Raw genomic sequence first — 16,072 nt, 5'->3', positions numbered from 1 at the left:
CATATTTTTATGTAGGAAAGAGTGATGAATTGAGTTCTAAATCGAGTGGTGAGGTAAAAGGCACCTGTATTAGCTCAACTCTAAAGACATTCAAGCAAGACCTTATAGTATGAGATCGATTTGAAGCATACCCCATTGCGAAGTCTCAGAATCATTGTAGTTGCCTTGGGAGCTACCAACTCAGAATAATACCTCGAGCACAAAAGCGAAACAGATGGTGATGATGCAACTGACTCCAACCAGCAAGGACTTAATCTCATAATATAACGCACAGTGATGTCGTATAGCAAACGAAGCCGAGAAGAGAACGATTTAGACTCAAGAGCACATCATGTGAAGAAAACTCGAGAAGCCTTCCATCCAAAACGTCTGGATGGTGTCCTAAACAATACTCAATATGATAGCCAAAAGAAAAGCGGCAAAGGGCTTGATGTTGATATTCACCCGTTATTGCGTGCACTGACTCTATCAGCTCCAACTATTCAAACCGATCAACTGGAATTCAAGAGAAAGAAATGGTTCGATCCAGGCGCATATAACCCCTACATCAACCATACAAAAACCATCTCAACACATAGACCTAAACCATTAAAGTTTAACCAACAAGGCAAGTATGTACAGCAGGGACAAAAGCTTCGGGAGAGGTTGAAAGAGGAAGAGGAGGAGAGAAAAAGGCACCAGGAATTGGAAAGCAGAGGTTTAATTCCAGACGTTAGCTTAAATGAGGAACTGTACCAACCATCGTATCCACCATTGATGGAATGGTGGGACAGACCATACTTACGAGATAACAATTATTCAAAAATTGATGATATAAGTCGGAGGATACTAGATAATGAAAATATGCCTGTTACTTCATACATTCAACATCCAGTATTAATTCAGCCCATCTGGGTTGGTACTAAACAATCTGATATCACGCCAATGTTTTTGACGAAACAGGAACGGAAGCGTATGAGAAAGAATGACCGACAAATACGACACAAGGAAATGCAAGATAGAATAAAACTTGGATTGGATCCACCACCAGAACCAAAAGTGAAGCTTTCCAATTTGATGAATGTGTTGACTAATGAGGCGATACGAGATCCAACTGCTGTTGAAAATCGAGTAAAGCAACAAGTTGAAGAGAGACTTCGAAAGCATCTTGCTGATAATGAAGCACGAAAGTTGACAAAAGAAGAAAAACATGCCAAGATATACGCTAAACAAGAACAAGATTTAGCTAAGGGGATCCATACCACGGTTTATAAAGTGAACAGTTTGGACAATCCACAACATCTGTTCAAGGTGGATATTAATGCCAAGCAGGATAACTTATTTGGAATTTGCTTGAAAAACCCAAATTTCAATTTGATCATTGTTGAAGGAGGAGAAAAATCCATCAATCATTATAAGAAGTTATTGATGAATAGGATCAAGTGGAATGAGGTGGCCGCACTGGGTAAGAGCGGAAATGATCCATCGGGGATAAGTTCGGAAGTAAATTCTCGCAGTACTTTTAATGAACACGGAAATGACAACGAGTGCTCAATCATTTGGGAAGGAAAGCTTCCAAAGCTCAACTTTCAAAAATGGAGCTTCATGTATTCTCGAAACGATGAAGAAGCAATCAATGTACTCAAAAAATTTGGGTTAGAAAATTATTGGAGGTTGGCTAAAAGTAAGTAAGAAGTCGTATACAGCATCTTTGATATAGGAGATATGAAGCTTTTCTCTCATGTGCTTTAACCACTTTACCCAAACCGGTTCTAAATTGTCCAACTATGATTCCATTCGCAAATCAGAATTGGTTTTGTGTGTGGGGGAACTGGACCGAGACCCGAAAAATTCAACAACTAAATTTAAGTCCAACAGTTTCATCAATAGTGTTAGCAAACAAGAGACGCAATGGGTTCAGCATACACTATATTAGGTAAACAAGTTCCAGCACACGTTGTATGTATTGCATTTGTGTGACTCCAGCAAGCATGTGTTTACTAACAACATCTAACTTTAGTTGTCCATTCTTACATTGGGTTCAGTTGCTGCTGGTGTTGCTATTCCAAAGCTTTTAAGGAGCAACGATGTGAAAAAGGAAGCTGTTGCTATGCCAGCTGCTCCAGTAGCTCAATCCAAGGAAGATGACTTCGATTTGGAGAAATTCTTAAAGTATGTATCATTGTGTTGTGCATTTCTGATGTTTACAAAATACTAACATGTATCTTATAGTGACTTAACCAAGGAAGAGACAAAGTAGTGAGTATATAAATCAACATGCCAGCTTGTACACCCTTAGATTTTGGTGAATAGGACGGAAATAAACGATGATAGATTTAAAAAGTTTGAAAACTCCCCAATACATCTTCACCAGAAAATAAACGGACATGGCCCACTCTATTAAAGATATTCTGTAAACTTTTCCAGGGGCGTGAATTTACGACATTGTCTGTGTCCTCTTTTCCAAGATAACTGGTATTTCGTTGCAAAGTCAATGGCACGATATCGAGTAACATAAGTGGTAGGCACTAGTTAGTCACGAACCACGCTAGTAATGAGCCACTCAACGTTATCTTACGATCAATTGCTTTGTAGTTTAGGTTACTAGTCCAAATAGTAGGGTCGTATATACTCCTTCTCTTTACAGCCAATTTGATTAAATACCGATACGGCTTTATCTTTTGAGATTTCCTGTGTTTATATAAAAACTCAAAATGATAAAAGCCGATGTCGTAGCCATTGTTCTAGTTACTAGAGATATAAATGAAAGATGAAATTTGTAGAGGAGTTTGTGGATGATTATAAATCTTTGTTTATAAGTTGTTTTCCTAATGTGGGATTTGTTTATGTTTATACACTATATTACTAATTCCAACTGTAGTTGAATACGTATGTATGGATGTATACAGCTGGGTTTATGATTTTGTGATGTATGTATTATATTATACGTGTACGCAGCATCAAAAAAGAAAACATTTCGCGTTTTTTCTCTCTTTCTCATGATGAATACGCGTCCCTACAACTTTATATAAATAACTAATCGTATCTTCTTTTCTACTTTTTTGATACTACTAGAGTTTACTTCTATCAAACTACCAAACCATATAAAACTGACCTCATGTACGTTTTCAAAAGAGATGGTAGAAAAGAGCCAGTGCGCTTTGACAAAATCACTGCTAGAGTTCAAAGATTATGCTATGGTTTAGACTCAAATCATGTTGAACCAGTTGCTATTACTCAAAAAGTCATTGCTGGTGTATACCAAGGTGTCACAACCATTGAGTTGGATAATTTGGCTGCTGAGACTGCTGCTACTATGACCACCATACACCCAGACTATGCTGTCTTGGCAGCAAGGATCGCGGTATCCAATTTGCATAAACAAACCATTAAATTGTATTCTCAGGTTTCCAAAGATTTGTACGAATATATCAACCCAGAAACTAATCTTCACGCTCCCATGATTTCAAAGGAAACATACGATATCATTCAAGAGAATGCTGATGAATTGAACTCAGCAATTGTCTATGACCGTGATTTCAATTACAACTATTTTGGTTTCAAAACTTTAGAAAGATCATATTTGTTACGTATCAATGGTAAAGTAGCTGAAAGACCACAGCATTTGATTATGAGAGTTGCTATCGGTATACATGGAAGAGATATCCCAAGAGTCATTGAAACTTATAACTTGATGTCGCAAAGATACTTTACTCATGGTTCTCCTTGTTTGTTTAATGCTGGTACTCCAAAACCACAAATGTCATCTTGTTTCTTGGTTGCAATGAAAGAAGATTCTATTGAAGGTATTTATGACACCTTAAAAACTTGTGCTTTAATTTCAAAGAGTGCTGGTGGTATTGGTTTGCACATTCACAACATTCGTTCCACTGGTGCTTATATTGCTGGTACAAACGGTACTTCTAATGGTATTATCCCTATGGTTCGTGTTTTCAACAACACTGCCCGTTATGTTGATCAAGGTGGTAACAAGAGACCTGGTGCTTTTGCTTTGTATCTTGAACCATGGCACAGTGATATCTTTGATTTCATTGAGATCAGAAAGAACCACGGTAAGGAAGAAATTAGAGCTAGAGATTTATTCCCGGCCTTGTGGATTCCAGATTTGTTTATGAAGAGAGTTGAACAAAATGGTGAGTGGACATTGTTCTCTCCAAATGAAGCTCCAGGATTGGCCGACACTTATGGTGACGAGTTTGTTGAGTTGTACGAAAAATATGAAAGGGAAGGTCGTGGTAGAAAAACCATCAAGGCTCAAAAGTTGTGGTACTCCATCTTGGAAGCTCAAACCGAAACTGGTACCCCATTCATGTTGTATAAGGATGCTTGTAACACCAAGTCCAACCAGAAGAATTTAGGTATTATCAAATCTTCCAACTTGTGTTGTGAAATTGTCGAATACTCAGCTCCAGACGAAGTTGCTGTCTGTAACTTGGCATCGATTGCGTTACCTTCGTTTGTTGAACAAGATGGTAAACACGCTTGGTACAACTTTGACAAGTTGCATGATGTTACCAAAGTTGTTACTCGTAACTTGAACAGAGTCATAGACAGGAATTATTACCCAGTCCCTGAAGCTGAGAAATCTAACATGAGACACAGACCAATTGCATTGGGAGTCCAAGGTTTGGCTGATGCCTTCATGGTTTTAAGAATCGGATTCGATTCCCAAGAAGCTAGAGAATTAAACATTCAAATTTTCGAAACTATCTATCACGCTGCTGTTGAAGCTTCTATTGAATTGGCACAAGAAGAAGGTCCTTATGAAACCTACCAAGGATCACCAGCATCCCAAGGTTTGTTACAATATGACTTGTGGGACAGAAAGCCTACAGAATTATGGGATTGGGATGAATTGAAAAAAAAACTTGCCAAACATGGTATGAGAAACTCTTTGTTGGTGGCTCCAATGCCAACCGCTTCCACATCACAAATTTTGGGTAACAATGAATGTTTTGAACCATACACTTCGAACATCTACTCCAGAAGAGTGTTGGCTGGTGAATTCCAAATTGTTAATCCATACTTGTTGAAGGATTTGGTTGATTTGGGTATTTGGAACGATGCTATGAAGAGTAGTATTATTTCAAACAATGGTTCCATCCAAGCTTTGCCAAATATCCCCGATGAAATTAAAGCATTGTACAAGACAGTGTGGGAAATCTCTCAAAAGCATATTATCGATATGGCCTCTGATAGGGCAGCCTTCATTGATCAATCACAATCATTAAACATCCATATCAAGGACCCAACAATGGGTAAATTGACAAGTATGCACTTTTATGGATGGAAGAAAGGATTAAAGACTGGTATGTACTATTTGAGAACACAAGCCGCTTCTGCTGCTATTCAATTCACTATCGATAAAGCCATCGCCGAATCAGCTGGTTTGAATGTTGCTTCTTTGCATAAATTAAACAGACCTAAATATTTGTCAAAATCAAGAGATGGAAGTGCTTCAACTGATAATTCATTTGAAAAGAGTCCTACAACTGAACCAACGTCTTTGGAAAACTCCGTCGCCGATTTGAAGATCGAAGATAAAGCTGAAAAGCTGGAAGACGCCAAGCAGGAAGGAGAAGATTCGGAGCCTGTTGATAATAGAACCATAGAGGAAATTGAAAACGACATCTATAGTGCAAAAGTCATTGCTTGTGCTATCGACAATCCTGAATCGTGTACCATGTGTTCTGGTTAAAGGGAATAATAGAAGTTCATACTGGTTTGCTTTTTTCAATTTTTATCTCCTTTTTGTCTTTTTGTCTTTTATTTTTTTGTCAGGTTAGTTCTGTTTAGTTTTGTTAATGTTTAATGTAAAGTTCTTTTTGGATTTAGAATTCAGGTGTTGTAATGTAACTGTAACAGTACTGTCTTGATATTAAAGGGTTATTGTACTCTGAAATTTAGCCCCAATACACGCCTTTTTCTCACCGTGGGGAGGAAATTTTGTAAGACGATTGTATATTTGCAACACACAATGTGAAGTGAAATTGTATGGGAAGAAGTTATAAATAGATAAAGAAATTAAAATACTATATGAATAATAAACGGTCAATTAAATTTGACAACCAAGATCACCATTTGCAACAAAGTCAATCACAAGGTCAGAACAATAATACTTCTGACTCGTCAGATCTACCTCAGCAAGATCCTCAAGATATACCCTTGACTGATTTAAATCCATCGAGAATGTCCGAATCGGAATTGTTGACTGAGGATTATGAGAACGAATCAGGAGATGAATATGTGAGGCTTTACCACCAAGATCGAAAAACAAGATTGCTCTACAAGGTGAAACAATTTTTTCAAAGATTGTGGATTGGTCCGGCAGAACCTAGAGATGATTATGCACCACGAATGTTAAAGTTGGAGTTTCTTGAGGAGCTACCGGTGAGATTCAACCAGAATATACCCCTAACCTACAGAAGAATATTGCTTACAGTGTATCTCTTATTCTGGTTTGGGTTGTGTTATTCAATTTTAATACCATATTTGACAGTGCCTCCTTTTACGTCAGATGAATCTACTCCACACATTCATAGTTTGACTTGTCTGTCACTGCGTGAGTTTTGGAGTGGGAAAAACGCAGCATGTGGATTGAATGGTGAATTGTGTCCGGAAATTGTTAAGCATAGTGGTGATAATGATGTGGTTATACGGTGTCCAGCATTATGCGATCGTGGAAGCTGGACATACTCATTGATACCGATTGGAGATCAGAGGATTAAGCATAGGGGCTACTTCATCGGTGGAGGTGACAAAGTTGCCACCAAAATTGACGACTCCCAGCTCACAAACCCTTATCGAGCAGATTCATATCCTTGTGGAGCTGCTGTACATGCCGGACTAGTATCACCGTTCTGGGGTGGGTGCGCTCGTTTGTCATACAGTAGCAAGAGCCAATCTTACTTTGAGTCGACGAAGGGTCACTATGGTGTTGATGATTCGATAGGGTTTAAATCATTCTTCAAATCGTCATTCTACTTCAAGATATTAAGATTGGATAAAGAAACCTTCCACCAGTGTCATGATCCTCGAATTGTGATACTCATTATAAACGTCGTTCTTGGTCTCCCCATTGTCTACCTCGCGAGTGGTGCAGCAGTATACTGGATAATTAATGTGGTAGGCTTTTGGACCATTTGTTTAGCCACAGATCCACCGATAGTTGTGGATGCTTCAGATCCGCAAGATTTTGCAAGCTTGATTTCAATAGGTTTGGAGAGGTTTTTACCTACATGTTCCATTTTGTATATTTTGTGGCATTCCTCAACGAAGAGAACTCTATCAGAGCCGTCATCTCCCGATGAAAAAATATCTTATCTCAGTCGAGTTATTTTATGGTATCCATTGTTTTGGTTGGGAGTATTGAATAACGTCAGTTTTGATAGGTTACCAGTGGATCGTCTTACAATTAGCGATTTGAAAGAGCAATCGGGTGCACTTTTAGCAGTATCATCGATAATCATCACTATATCAATCTGCGCAGTCATTCAAGCTTATAAAATTTGGCTTTCTGGTCGATTCCGGAAATACTTGATGGTGTATTCCATCTTTGTTTTTGGATTAATTCTATTGGCCCAATTGCCGGGTTTGAGTTTGAGAGTGCATCACTATATCTTGGCCATGCTATTAATTCCCGGTTGTGCAACACGAGGCAGGACAGCGCTCATGTTTCAGGGAATATTGTTAGGCTTATTCCTATCTGGTGCGTCACGATGGGGTTTGGCGGCAATTGCGGAAACAATTACTTCGCTCAAAAGAGATGACCCTTTGGGTAAAATTGCACCGCCAATCTTCACAGCCTATGATTCATCTTCGGGAACTTTACAATGGCAACTTATACCTAACGATGTAGCAAACGTTGCAGCTTATAACAAGTACTCGTCGGTTTCGTTGTTGATTAATGATATCGAATACTTTGTTTTGGATAACACTTCGTCGCTAGATTTAAAGAGCTTGCTAAAGAATGCAACTACGCCAATTTACAATTTAGTTGAAGATGCCCTTCATAATGGGATTAAGGACGACAATGGTGATATACCATTGTATATCCGAATTGGGAGAAAGATCCCCAATACTATGGTGTATAGCGATTTTTCGAATGCTGCTGTTTTGAAGTGGCCCAGTGGGAATCTCACCTTGCCATTACCAGGATTAACCTGAGGCAAAATTCATCCTTCATTGATGAGATGGGCGCGGTTGGAGAGTGCGGTCAGTACCCAAATGCTAGACATGGTATCGAGTTGAATTCACTATATCGACGGAAATTAATAGAATCTTTACTGCTGCAATAGCGTATGACCATCGTGCGGAACTCGGTTCAAGGCGATCCAAAAGTTTTCAATTGTAGCTCTGCTTCCTCTTGGTAGCTTTCTCAATGTGAACCGGCTTGTGTGTTTATACTTCGGCTCTAATTCTTTACGTAGAAATGCACTTTTGTGTCACACTCATGCAATTAGGGCTATCATACAAAACCAAAACTTTCACAGGTTTCAATTGCTAAAAGGTTCAACAACATGAGGACACTACTTCGACGCAATTAGCAACCTGACTCATAAAGATGATATTCTCAGTACCCAAGATTACACCATATATGCATAGAATAATGCTTGTGCGAACGAAAAACATAAACATGTTTGCAAGGTTCAACAGCGCCAAGAGCACAAGCAAAACAAACGACTTTGGTCCTCGGAATGCTCCCAAAGCCAGCGTTAGGTGGTTCTATGCCTCGGATGTGCCAATATCGAAACCCGAATGGTTCAACTACACCAAAACAAAGAATCCGGAATCATTTATTCCATTTTCGGAATATGATTCTAATCGATTAGAGCGTGCATTCAGAAATAGATCTGATAAACCAGTGGAGGTAAATGAAGATAAGCTATTTGAAGTAAATATTGATAAGTTTGAGTTAAGTCCGGTGTACTGGGAAGGCCCAGTTTATGAAGTACGCCGAGGGCTTTGGTTCAGTACCGATGGAACTCCGTTGCCCAATGAAGTTGGCAAAAAGCTTGAACAGCGGTATAACGTAGTCAAACCGTATTTGTTTGAAGGCAATGTCAGCGAGAAGAAACTGAAGGGTAATAAGGAGAAGATTTCAAAATTCAACAAGTTGCAAGCAGAGAAGCAGCAACAAGAACACAAGATTGATTTGACTGGACAAAAGGATGTTTATAATCTTGGCGATGGACAGCTTGTGTTGTACTTCAATGATAACAAAGCGGTAATGTTTCCTGACAGTTACGATTCCGATTTCCAGATTGACGCTATACGTTACTTTGGTCCCAATCCAGTTTCATTACTAGGGGTTAAACACATTCAACGTGGCTATACTGAAGAGTTAAAAGAAAGCTTGTTTGACAAGTTGCCCGACAATCCCTTACCAAGTATTGCTGATTCTTTTCAGCACGAATTTGGAAACGTTTTGGGTAAATTGAATTCTGAAAGCGATGGGGCCAACAAAGAAGATGTGAATGAAGATGATACTATTGACAATGACGTTGATGACAAGCATATGCAACAGTATCTTGAAGCCGATTATGACTTGGACACTTCAGAGAGAAAATCCAATCGAGAAATCGACCATTTAATCTTTTGTATTCACGGAATCGGTCAAGTATTGGGCAGCAAGTACGAGTCAGTCAATTTCACTCACAACATCAATGTGCTACGCAATACAATGAGAAAAGTATATGAGGAGAATGATGATTATCAAAAACTTGCTTACCCTAAGGGGCAAGCAGATACCAACAATAATCGTATTCAGGTCCTTCCCATTTCTTGGAGACATCGTGTTGATTTTTCACCTCAAAGAACACAGCAAGAAAATAAAGATTCACGATTACCAACTCTTTCACAGTTGAATGTTGAAGGTATTAAAGCGTTGAGAAATATAGTGGGTGATGTTGTGCTCGATGTCTTGTTATACTATGAACCAAAGTATCTAAAACAAATATTTACATCGGTTACTTCCGAATTGAACCGCGTTTACAAATTATACATGGAGCGGAACCCTAACTTTAAAGGGAAAATCCATATCTTGGGTCACTCGTTGGGTTCGGCCATTGCATTCGATATACTTTCAGGACAAAGCGGTACAATCGAAGGTTCAATTGATGTGACCCGGGATCTTTGTTTTGAGGTTGATAATTTGTTTCTTGTTGGATCCCCAGTAGGGATGTTTAAACTTCTCGAAGGTAAAAACATTGAGGCTAGGTCAACGAAAGATTATGAACCCTCAAAGGACGCACCTGCTGTGGCACCGAAATGCAAAAACTTGTACAATGTATTTCACCCTTGCGATCCAGTCGCATATAGAATCGAGCCATTAATATCACCGAAATTTGGTGACTTTAAACCTGTTCCTGTCAAATTTGCTGTTAAAGGTTTCAATAGTCAAATCACAGAATTGGCAAGTTTTGGAGATGAAATTTCTGAAAAGATTGCATCTGCCGTCAAGTGGCTAAATATTACCAAGAAGGAGAAAAATGCTGATGCTAAATCTATAGAAGAAAAGGCATCGCAAGAAAATGCATTAGGTGATATAATATCCAGTATTGCATTTACAGAAAAGGAAACTGATGATGGGAATGGAGATGGAGATGGAGATAAAAGTGCAAAACGAAAATTGACACCCAAAGAGTTATCTATACTCACTTCATTAAATGAAACTGGAAGAATCGATTACAGTTTACCCATGGGAGTACTTGATTTCAGTCTTATATCTGCAGTCAGCGCCCACATCTCATATTTTGAAGATGAAAACACTGCTGGGTTCGTCATGAAAGAGGTCTTGGCAAAACAGAGTCCCCCAAAGAGTGAAACGGTTACTCTATATTAAACTTTTTTCACACACATTCACACTCCGACTATTCAATTAATCAACAAGTCATCTATACTCTGATCAGCATCATGCTTGATCAATTCCAACATTCCTTCAGGTAAAACTGGTTCATCCTTCTCATCAACAATGTACCTAAATGGCATTTCGGTAGATTCGTATTTATTATATTTAATTTCAGGATAATCCAAAAATTTAATCTTGTCAAATTCTATTCCATCTTCAATAATTCTTTGTGTCGTTCGAACGGCTGTATCTGTAGTCATTTGTAATGACCCCAATCTTCTTCCCACAAACCCGTATTTTTCACGTAGTATCCCAGTACGGTCAATTCTTGGATGTTGACCTAATATACCACCAAATACAAAATACTTGAATTTAGATTTATCTTGAGGGGTTAAATCCGTCTCAGCAGCAGGGTCAAGTAAACATACTTCGTCTTTTTGTAAACCACCTTTTTCTAATTCTACGCATTCCTTGGTAGTCCAGTTGATTCCAAGGTCAAGTAACTTCTGAGGAATATCCTTCTCAGTGGTGGATGGTGGAAGTGAAGTAAGAATGAGATTATCTTTACCTACATCTCTGATAATTTGAGAGTATTCTAAGATGACCCATTCGGAAAATCCTTCTTCCATGTGTTCTATGACGTACTTCATTATGAGGATTTGTATATTAAGTGGGTTGTATGGTGATATACAAAGAGCGATGATCTTCGTGCTAACAATTTTTTTTTCACACTGAAGATAAGCGGCTAATACTCTTGCGGATTAAATTTCACTATCGCCAGTCGTGGTGGAACGGTTCATTATCAGTGACTGTTCGAGTTGTTACAGACTCCCATTTGAATTATAATCATGGCACACAGTGCTCTTCCACAATAAAAACAACTTTCAATTCACATTACAATTCAATTCCTATAAATTACTATAAATATATATCCAAACAACGATTAAATTCTCAAACAGCTCCATTCTAATTACTTTTTACAACATTCAGTAGCCAACCTCGAAGTCTTGTCAACATTCAAACTGCACGTGTCAATTCCAGCAGCTCCAGCTTTGACCTCCGATGTAGTTCTAGCATATGATGGTTTAACATCTAATACTGGGTTCTCAGTATGAATGTTTCTTGGCCTCAATTGCAAGTCAAAAATTTCGGTTGGCATAACTGGGAAATCTTCCGGAGCGGGAAAATGAGTAATACCAAATGTGTGGAAGAAAACAATATCGGTATTGTTGATGTTCGCCGATCCATCACCAATCCATTTTCTCATACCTCTTGGCCCGTCACCACTCCATTGAGCTACATGATCTCCTGATGGATACAACAAGCCGTATCCATGCTCGTCATCCTTGTATGGAAGGACTTGAGTGTGGTTGGCTGCCCAAGGTGCTCTCTTTCTCACCAATGAACCTTCTTGTGCCAACAATGGTGAACAGAAAGTTGAAACCAATTTGTATGTTGCCGGCTTACCAGAATATTTGTGGACAGAGTTTGGATTGAAGATATCCCATGTTCTAGCTGTAGCACTTTCGAAATTGGTGATACCATCCTTGACCGTGTTGAAAGTCTTTTTGTCACAGTAAAAAGCATTACCGTACATGTTTTCATTTGATCCGGTTGGGAATGGTGAAGGTCTAGCATCACTTGTTGCAGCTGAGTTATTATCTCCATCAATTCTAGAATGCAACCTCAATGAGAACAAGTGTTGATGGTTGTGTGCATTGACATTTGGATAAACTTTGGTACCCCATGGTCCAATATCTTCATCATCAGCACAAACAAAGGTGTTTAATATACCAGTCAATCTAATTTCCAATTTAATAGTTCCGTCTTGTCTAAAGATCCAATAAATACAGTATTCGTAGTTGGCAGCAGTGAAAATTTGTGAAATAATCAATTTCTTTCCTCTGGTAGTAACAGTGGTTTGAAAATCATCTCTGAAATCGGAATGTTTGAAAAGCAAACCATCATCTTCTTCATGGATGCAAATGGCATTCTTAACGGTTGCCGCATCACCATCCTTGTTTGGGAAATGAGCATCCATGTAGTGAATAACCCCCTTACAATCACAACCCAACGCCAAGGGGTTGGTACAGTTACCAGCACCATATTCACCAATATCCAAGGCGTGCTTTCTTTGATGAGGGAAATCAGGACAACCGTATGGAACCACCATCTCACAAAGGGAGATACGGTGAAACAATGGTCTCACATTTCCATGATCGTTGTAGGTCATATCACTCAAAACAATACCTTCCCTATAGTTGAAACCGATATGGAAGTTGAAGTTAGACCACGACATAACGTGCCCATTAAGTTTGAATGAAACTCCCTCAGGTTGAGTAATATTGATTGGGGTGTTGTCGTTTCTGAAACCAGATGGGTTTTCTTTGGTACCAAATTTTTCAGCAATATGTTTTGGATGGAAGCTTGAGTGCTTGAACTTTGACAATGGTCTTCTTCTTTGTGGAATATCAATGTAAATAACTTTACCAGCATTCATATCCACCACAGGACAGAAATCAAAGGGGTGGGAGTAGTGAGAATCATCTTCATCTGATCTGTAGTACATCAAGGCTTGTTGCAATCTCTTTGACGATCCCCATCTCTCATCATAGCCAATAGTCCAAGCATCACAGTAGATCTTATCCATCGAGTTTGAAGGTAAACCACTCAATTCACATTGTCTGATAACTTCTGGATCATTACGAACAATTTCCTCAGTTCTTTGCAAGTCTTGTGGAGTCAAGATTGGTTGAACTCCCTCAGTGTGTTTCATTTCTATGACTTGTTGAGCACCAATATCAACCAAACCTTCGTGAACCCCATTGTCACCATCAACCACAATAACGAAATAAGCAATTCTAGGTGGTTTAGGACCGTTCTTTTCCTTCCATTCATAATAGGCTCTCTTGATTGGTTCTCTTAAAGTAACTGTGTTGAAGTTGAGAGCCTTGTTGTTGTATTTGCTCTTGACGAGGGTAGATACTGACTTGATTTCTTGTGGGGTCAAAGGATCCAATGGGTGGGCTGGAGCTTGTGGTGCACCAACTGCCGAAGTGGAATGTAATGCCAATTGAGCTAATCTCTCCATCTTGTATTATTGTAGTATTGTAGTTTAGCAAAAGGGTTGAATAGCAAATAGAAAGATGTTTTATCTATGTACGCATTTTAAAAGTCAAATCAATGAGAGGAGGGGGGATATAAACCAATATTTATATTGTTGAAAATTTTATGGAGATCTGGTTGGTAAATTATTACCCAAATAATAAATTCAATTTAGTTATGGAAAACTGTAGTAAGAAATTACCATTGATAATTAACAAAGATAAAGTTACTTATTATTTTCGTTGCAATTAAAAACGGAGTAGATACGAAATGTACCTTTATCATCTGTATCTTCGCCTCTTATTAGCCAATAGATTCGAGTATCGTGAGTTACAATCTTCATACTCATCGTATACTGTAATCTGATTTGATAACATATTTATGATTGTGAGATGCGTTCGATGTCTATTGTGCTAAAGATTAGTGGAGATGTTTGATTAGCCTTTGTGCTCAAATAATTTTCTATTTTCATTAAACGATATATTCTACTGCTCTTATCGATACCCGATCAGGTAAACATTTCCATACGGAAAAAAACAAAACAAGAATTATTAATGTGGGTTCCACCTTCCCAATTTGTTAATTTGTGCGGCTTTGATAGTTGTTGGGCGGGCATTTTGAATACCTTTCTCTTACCGCGTCCGATTGCCACATTAGGAAAAATGGAGTTGCAAAAAACCACAACCACAATTTATATCCAATGTAGAGACCATTGTTGGGCAATCACTTGTGAAATAGTAAAAGGCGCGGCTACGAAAACAGTTATCGAATCGAACTTGCTTTAAAATTTTGCAACAAATTTGTTGCAAATTGAATGAACACCGGATAATCCAGGAACTGACCTTAACATATGACCAGCACAACTTTACACTTTTTGATAGCGTTTGATTAAGATTTTGTATACTAAGTTTACACTTTTTTCAATTTAGTAGCTGGATTGAGTAGAGATAAAGTATCCCCTTCAAGTTGGAAACCACTAATGCACACTTAATCAACCAGAGGTTTAGATTTGCAAAGTTACCTTGGCTCTCTATGGAACACTTTTGTCCTTAGCGAAATAAGATTCTTTCTGGCAATTTCGTTTACTATCACCAATAATAAAATCATGGTTGCAAATTGTCATATTTTATATTTTCATTGTCGCAAATGTTTTTGTGACAAATAACAGAAACGGAAATCCGTTATGTCAAAATAATATAATACAAAGTTGACTTTACGCGACGCAATGCAAAGTGTACAACAAATAATGTGTCAAATAGTTTCGTTCCTCGTCAAATTTACCCATTTTTTTACATTTATCAATAGTCCTCATCGAGGCTTTCTTTAATTAACTATATGTTCTATGTAGGGAAAGAATGTGAAGGAGAAAAACATCAACACTGCGTAAGAAGTTAAAGCAACCAAATCCAAGCCAATATGTACAACCAAAATCCAATGAGCAACAATTATTAATATAGCATTATAGCTATGGATCAAATTTGATAATATGAGCCTAAAATCAGTAGCATTTCTTGACGTAGTAAAATTTGCAATGACTCCAGAGCCAACTGTAACACCATATGTTATTGTCAACCATATGAATGTACCAACTTCACCAATATAATCATAGTAGGATAGTATCATGATACTAAACAATACAATTGCACTCAATCTTTTGAAATGTGATCTTGTTTTCTGAGGCAATCTCTTTTCTTCGTAAGCAACTTCATCAAAAGAATGTTCGGAATCGCTCATGTCATCTAGTTGAATTTTGGACACATTGCTGTTGGAGTTGTTGTATGGGGTTATTACACTAGTTAAAAAGATGGAAACACAATAGATTGTACTAAGAACAAAACAATCAAAATGCAGTGATGAAACTAACTTCAATTGAGTTATTGTCGTGATGAAACTACCCCATAGAAGCAATGCAATCAAATACACGTTTTTGGACTTTATGTGGTATAGTAGGAAACAAAGGGATACAACAGTGTTGATGTAAAAGTAAGGTTGTGTGTTGAATTTGGCTATTATGTCTTGGAAACCAGCTGTAGTACTCATTCTTTTGATATTCGGATTGGTTGTGCTTCAATTAGGAATAAATAACAAGTAAATTATGATAAGCGTATAAGGCCAAAA

The 16,072-nt window shown here is 38.1% G+C and overlaps 8 protein-coding genes across 8 annotated transcripts; 5 read left to right on the top strand and 3 right to left on the bottom strand. All coding sequences in view use genetic code 12, as the record gives it.

The window, feature by feature from the left end:
* Nucleotides 1-276: 276 nt before the first annotated feature.
* On the top strand, nt 277-1,671 carry CORT_0A11050 (hypothetical protein; the record flags this gene model as incomplete). The annotated part of the gene is made up of 1 exon (XM_003866880.1): nt 277-1,671. One exon carries the CDS (start codon nt 277-279, stop codon nt 1,669-1,671), a length of 1,395 nt encoding a protein of 464 aa, XP_003866928.1.
* Nucleotides 1,672-1,890: 219 nt separating this feature from the next.
* On the top strand, nt 1,891-2,239 carry CORT_0A11040 (hypothetical protein; the record flags this gene model as incomplete). Its single annotated transcript, XM_003866879.1, has 3 exons — nt 1,891-1,938; nt 2,000-2,151; nt 2,212-2,239. 3 exons carry the CDS (start codon nt 1,891-1,893, stop codon nt 2,237-2,239), a joined length of 228 nt encoding a protein of 75 aa, XP_003866927.1.
* An 858-nt stretch (nt 2,240-3,097) lies between these two features.
* CORT_0A11030 (Rnr1 large subunit of ribonucleotide reductase) lies at nt 3,098-5,698 on the top strand (the record flags this gene model as incomplete). The annotated part of the gene is made up of 1 exon (XM_003866878.1): nt 3,098-5,698. One exon carries the CDS (start codon nt 3,098-3,100, stop codon nt 5,696-5,698), a length of 2,601 nt encoding a protein of 866 aa, XP_003866926.1.
* A 338-nt stretch (nt 5,699-6,036) lies between these two features.
* Nucleotides 6,037-8,166, top strand: CORT_0A11020 (hypothetical protein; the record flags this gene model as incomplete). The annotated part of the gene is made up of 1 exon (XM_003866877.1): nt 6,037-8,166. One exon carries the CDS (start codon nt 6,037-6,039, stop codon nt 8,164-8,166), a length of 2,130 nt encoding a protein of 709 aa, XP_003866925.1.
* Nucleotides 8,167-8,563: 397 nt separating this feature from the next.
* On the top strand, nt 8,564-10,843 carry CORT_0A11010 (hypothetical protein; the record flags this gene model as incomplete). The annotated part of the gene is made up of 1 exon (XM_003866876.1): nt 8,564-10,843. The coding sequence occupies one exon, from the start codon at nt 8,564-8,566 to the stop codon at nt 10,841-10,843; it is 2,280 nt and encodes a 759-aa protein (XP_003866924.1).
* Nucleotides 10,844-10,875: 32 nt separating this feature from the next.
* Nucleotides 10,876-11,499, bottom strand: CORT_0A11000 (hypothetical protein; the record flags this gene model as incomplete). The annotated part of the gene is made up of 1 exon (XM_003866875.1): nt 10,876-11,499. One exon carries the CDS (start codon nt 11,497-11,499, stop codon nt 10,876-10,878), a length of 624 nt encoding a protein of 207 aa, XP_003866923.1.
* A 320-nt stretch (nt 11,500-11,819) lies between these two features.
* On the bottom strand, nt 11,820-13,940 carry CORT_0A10990 (Amo1 peroxisomal copper amine oxidase; the record flags this gene model as incomplete). Its single annotated transcript, XM_003866874.1, has 1 exon — nt 11,820-13,940. The coding sequence occupies one exon, from the start codon at nt 13,938-13,940 to the stop codon at nt 11,820-11,822; it is 2,121 nt and encodes a 706-aa protein (XP_003866922.1).
* A 1,337-nt stretch (nt 13,941-15,277) lies between these two features.
* Nucleotides 15,278-15,994, bottom strand: CORT_0A10980 (hypothetical protein; the record flags this gene model as incomplete). The annotated part of the gene is made up of 1 exon (XM_003866873.1): nt 15,278-15,994. The coding sequence occupies one exon, from the start codon at nt 15,992-15,994 to the stop codon at nt 15,278-15,280; it is 717 nt and encodes a 238-aa protein (XP_003866921.1).
* Between the last annotated feature and the right edge of the window lie 78 nt (nt 15,995-16,072).

The sequence above is a fragment of the Candida orthopsilosis genome (genome assembly GCF_000315875.1).
Source record: "Candida orthopsilosis Co 90-125, chromosome 1 draft sequence".
In the NCBI taxonomy this organism is placed as follows: domain Eukaryota; kingdom Fungi; phylum Ascomycota; class Pichiomycetes; order Serinales; family Debaryomycetaceae; genus Lodderomyces; species Lodderomyces orthopsilosis.
Note: the sequence above shows the minus strand (reverse complement) of the source record. Positions and strands in the feature narration are given on the sequence as shown.